Here is a 5,403-nt window from a genome sequence, read left to right as displayed (position 1 = left end):
ACCAACTGTGCCTGCCTACCCGAGTAGCTCATTTAAATTAATTATTTTGCAATCTAAAACATCCACCCTCCTACAATCCCAGTTTTTCAGTTAGACTCTTGGTATCCTCTTTATCAGCCCCTTCTACACTGCATTTCAACCTTGTGGGCTTTGGTTTTTTTCAAGACAGGGTTTCTCTGTGTGGGACCCTGGCTGTCCTGGAGACCAAGCTGCATTAAACACCTCGCCTTACCCAGTTTCTAGTCTTAAGTTTGCTTGCCTCAATGTTCTATTATTTGTTTTTCCATACTGGACTTTGGGCCAAGGACCTCATACATGCTAATTGAGGCCTCTTATTTAGGCCTCTGAATTACCTGTAACTTTTTATTTTGACAAGAGTGTCACTGAGATGCTCTGGCTGGCCTCAAATTGTAATCCTATCTGAGTCTGCCCAATAACTGGGGATGATTGGTGTCTATCATGCCCAGTGGTTTGTTGTTGTTTGTTTCTATGGGTTTTTTTTTTCTTCTTTTTAAATTCTGTTTTGTCAGTGATTTGCTATTCCTTATTTAGGAGTTTTATGATTGCTCCCTGGGGAGAATAGTTCTGTGAGCTAGGAAATGAGCTTTAGTTCTTGAACTAAACCCCTATTACAAGATGGCCTTAGGCAAGTTTATGGAACTGCTCAGAAGAATGATATGTTGTGCTGTCTGGCTGAACAAACATGACTCTTTGCACAGTGACCCTGCTTCCGCACCAGTAAATGAATTAGTTTAATTTTGTGCCACAGTAACTGTGTGTGTCTGTATGCCTTCTCACAATACTGTTTTTTCTCTCTGGAATGCCTGTTATATACCAGCTTCAGCATAGGCTATTACAAAATGTGTCTTGATAGTTTCCATCCTTTCTCCCCTGCAACTACCAAAAGATGCTTCATTGTTTCCTCTGCTAGTATATTCTCTTTCCCCCGCCCCCAAGACAGGGTTTCTCTGTGCAGCCCTGGCTGTCCTGGAACTTTTCTTTGTAGACCAGGCTGGCCTTGAACTCACAGAGATGCAGCTGCTTCTGCCTCCTGAGTGCTGAGTGCACTACCATGCCCGGTATCTGCTAGTATATTTTAAAATTTTGCTTATTTTACTTTTTATTAATTATTATTTTGGTTTTTCGAGACAGGCTTTTTCTAGCTTTGGAGCCTGTCCTGGAACTCATTCTATAGACCAGGCTGACCTCGAACTCACAGAGATCTGCCTGCTCTGCCTCTGCCTTCCAAGTACTAGGATTAAAGGTGTGCACCACCACTGCCCGGCTTATTTTACTTTATAATTACTGTTTTAAAGTTGAATTTATGTCCATGTTTTAGCATGCAAATGACACTTGGGACATACATGGCTAATGCTTGTTGAAAGGTTAAATTTTGTACAGGGTTGGGTTAAACTGGTATATGTTGAATTCTTATTCTTTGTTTTGAGTCAGTTTTTCCTTTCTCTTAGAGTCTTCAGACTCCGGCACATCAAGTGAGAGCAGATGTCAGCCTGCAGGTGGGAGTGATCAGGAGGTAATAGTTAATTTATTTCTTACTCTTCTACAAGGTTTCTTTTTAAAACTTTCTATTTGTGTGTATTGTCCTTGAGTGTTTGCATTCCTGGGCCAGTAGTGGATGCCGTATCACCTGGAGCTGGAGTTACAGGTGGTTGTGAGCTGCCCCAGACGTGAGTGATGGGAGCCAAAGTTATCCAGTCCAGAACAGCACATGTTCTTAATCTCTAACTCATCTCTCCAGCTTCATGACAAATAGTTCTTGAAAATTGGGAAGGTTATATAAAACAGAGCTCGAAGCAGCCTATGCTGTGTTACTTTGTCATATTTTACGTTTTCTTGTGTGTTTAGGACCCTGTGCGAGAGCCACAAGAAGAGAAGCCTTCATCTTCAGATTCATTTTCTAGACCGTCTACCTCATCTAGAAGGAGAGCAATTAGTGAGACAGGTATATATGAGTAATTATTTGGCATATTACATAGTTGTTTGGGGGTTCTTCCTTTAATACTGTGGTTTTAGGGTCAGATGACCTTTTCACAGTTGCCTAAGATCATCATAAAACAGATATTTACATTTATGATCCCTAACAGTAGCAACAAAAATAACTTTGGTTGGGGTCACCACACCATAAGGAGGAACTGTATTAAAGGGTCGCCGCATTAGGAAGAACCATTGCTCTAGACCCCTGGTTTTGGTTCTATAATAAAAGATGAAGTCTTGTTTTCTATTTTATTTTAATTATTTTTTTGAGACAGTATCTCTGCAGAGACCAGGCTGGCCTCACTCACAGATTGACATGCCTCTGCCTCCCAGGTGTTAGGATTAAAGATGTGTGCCACCATATCTAGTATACTCAAATTTCTAACGCTTAGTGTTAACAGAAATATTGTATATTGTTGGGTCAGTAAGAGCTCTAAATGGATCCAGTTTATAGTAACTTTTGGAGGTAAAGTTCAGAAAAAACATTGGAAACTTTTCAGTGTTTTTAGTTGGATAGATCCAGTGAAACACTGACTTTAAGAATGTAAATGGTTGACTTTTGTTACAAATAGGAACTAAGACATTACAGTTTCTGAGTCAGCCCCAGCACAGGGATTTAACTACCTGTTTCCCTTTAATACATAGAAGAAAACTCAGATGAACTACCTGGTGAGCGGCAAAGGAAGCGCCACAGATCCCTTTCCTTTGATGAGAGCCTGGCTTTGTGTGTGTTGAGAGAGATATGCTGTGAAAGAAGCAGCAGCAGTGAGTCCACAGAGACCCCCTCACATCAGGTATGTGTCGGTTTTGATTATTTAAGAAATACTTTAGATTTGTTTTATTATTATCTATGTATTATTTATATATTTATTTAAGTATATATGTTTTTTGGACACAGGGTTTCTCTGTGTAACCCTGACTGTCCTAGAACTCTTTTTATAGACCAGGCTGGCCTCAAACTCAAAGAGACCTGCCTGCCTCTGCCTCCCAAGTGCTGGGATAAGAGGTGTGTGCCACTGCCATCTGGCTTCAAAACAGCTTTCTATATTGCATTTGAAAACAGCATGTTTGTTTATGTGCGTGCATGCGGATTATGTCTGCCACAGTGCATTTGTGAGGGATGTGACGAGGTCAAATGACAGCTCGAGGTAATCGGTTTCTCCTTCCACCATGTGGTGAAATTTCAGAGGTAGAGAACTCAGTGCCTCAGTCTTGGCATTGTTATCTGTGAGCCATCTCTGGTCCCCAACAGGGTTGTCAAACACCATGTAGTTAACCTTTTGGATCCGGTTCACCTTCGTCTCTGTTTGATCTTCTTAATTTGGAAAAGCAACCATAGATGTGTAGACACACATGCATGGCTTTGTTCAGGAAAGATTTGTTTATAAAAATACACTGGTGTTAAGATACAGCTTGCAGACAACTGCTGCAGAAAGTCTGATTCTAGAGTTGAGTGAAGGGACACTGTTGGGTCACCAGAGATGTGACCGACTGTCCTAACCTGTGTCAGTGGAAGTTGTGTAGGAATTAGAGCTAGTCCTTGAAGAGTTGCTTTTTCTACTGCTTTATCAACATCACTTCAAATCCCTATTTTGAAATTTATAAAATAAGAACACTATTTTTGTTGATTATATTAATTCAGACTCCTTTCATACCTCAAGGGACTGTATTCTCTAGAAGTTAGATGATGGATCTGAAGTTGACCTGTATCCTGACTCTTAGCGTAGTGTACTCTTCTCAGTTATAGCTCAGGGTCCAGCTTGTGATCAGTTTAGTGTAGGATTTTAAGTTGAATCTCTTTTATGTTTTTTTGAGACTGAACTTCTCTAGTCCTGACTATTGGCTGTCCTCTGTAGGCCAGGCTGGTCTTGAACTCACAGATATCCTCCTGCCTCAGCCTCCTGAGTGCTGAGATTAAAGGTGTCCGCCACCATACTCAGCCCTTTAAATTGAATCTCTTGATTGAGAAGATTACAGCCTTGGTATGTGTTCTTACCCTTAGCATAGACAGATAACATTAGGTTCTGAAGCTGTGAGTTATTAAATCCTAAAACGTGGGGTCAGTTGAAAATACACAGAATTGTAAAAATAAATTTAAAAATTTGTCTTGAAGCTTTTCAAACCAAGTTATTCTGGGCTGGCAGCACAGTCTTAATCACAGCATTCAGGAAGCAGCGTCCAGTTCTAGGCCAGTTAAGGCTACATAGGTAGATCCTGTCTCAAAAACCCAAATAGCAGATTTGTATTTGTGCAGTAACTAGCATTCTGACACGCTAATAGTGTAATTAAGGTAAGTCTTAGCCTTTTTTGTATTTTATAGAGAAGCTTGCAGTTACGCTTCATCTAATTAATAGGTGTGTATATAATCAATAATTGTATAAATAGGAAAGGTTATTAAACGTGGTATTGTTAGAGGTTTAGCCAAACAAAGGTGACTGGGATTTAGAAGCTCAAATTATTTTAGGGAGGTAAAGTTAGTGGAAGAATTAGGAAACAGAATCTTACCGGAGTGTGGGTGTTGAGTAGGATAGAGTGTGTTTAGCTGGGGGCATTTGGAAATGCTAATGCAGTCATACTGAGTGTAACTTCAGTGCTAAGGCCCTTTGACCTTTTTCTTTCATGTAGTGGAATTTTGAGCAGGGAAGATTGAATATTAATGTAATAACCTTGAACCTCAACCTTGTGCCAGTCTGTGCAACATGAACAGGAGGAGGAAATAGTGGCCCAGGATGAATTAGGAAGCTCTTACTGAAGCCTAGAGGCAATGTCTTTAAGTTCACTTTATTCTTTTCCCACAGGATCTTGATGATGGTGTAAGTGAACACTCAGGTGATTGGTTGGATCAGGATTCAGTTTCGGATCAATTTAGTGTAGAATTTGAAGTTGAGTCTCTTGACTCTGAAGATTACAGCCTGAGTGAAGATGGGCACGAGCTCTCAGATGAGGATGATGAGGTGGGTTTCCATGGTTGCTAGCTTTTTAATAAGATTGGAGATGCAATATGTTCAGAGTCACTTAAAATTTTTGCTTTTTCATTTGTGAGCTTAAGGCAAAATTACAGCTTCTGGTTTATTACTAAGTCAGAAACTTAGGCATTAATGGACATTCTTGTAATGGTCTGCCCATAAACTTCTCCATTTGTTTCTACTATTTATTTGTTTGTTTGTTTGTTTTTCTTGAGACAGAATATCACCATGTAGCCCTTGGCTGATCCTGAACTGTCTGTGTAGACCAGGCTGACTCACAGTGATCTGCCTGCCTCTGCCTCCAGAGTGCTCGGATCAAAGGCAAGCGTCATTACTCCTATTCCTCTCTTTTAATAATAATTTGTTTTTTGCAAATACAAAACGTGCAGCAAACAAAAGTGTCAGATGGTGCCTGTATATCTCTTTCTTGGGAGTGACTATA

The 5,403-nt window shown here is 40.2% G+C and overlaps 1 protein-coding gene across 3 annotated transcripts in view; it reads left to right on the top strand.

Moving 5' to 3' along the window:
- The window catches only part of Mdm2 (MDM2 proto-oncogene), a 23,040-nt gene that overhangs the window by 13,512 nt on the left and 4,125 nt on the right, over positions 1 to 5,403 (top strand). For all 3 annotated transcript variants that reach the window (XM_005357897.2, XM_026784548.1, XM_013350275.2), the window contains exons 7-10: positions 1,470 to 1,534; positions 1,867 to 1,963; positions 2,641 to 2,789; positions 4,794 to 4,949. In XM_005357897.2, coding sequence (XP_005357954.1) covers positions 1,470 to 1,534; positions 1,867 to 1,963; positions 2,641 to 2,789; positions 4,794 to 4,949 — 467 coding nt within the window. The remainder of the gene's footprint in view (positions 1 to 1,469; positions 1,535 to 1,866; positions 1,964 to 2,640; positions 2,790 to 4,793; positions 4,950 to 5,403) is intronic.

The sequence above is a fragment of the Microtus ochrogaster genome, chromosome 24 (genome assembly GCF_000317375.1).
Source record: "Microtus ochrogaster isolate Prairie Vole_2 chromosome 24, MicOch1.0, whole genome shotgun sequence".
NCBI lineage: Eukaryota > Metazoa > Chordata > Mammalia > Rodentia > Cricetidae > Microtus > Microtus ochrogaster.
This window is presented reverse-complemented; position numbering and strand designations above follow the sequence as displayed.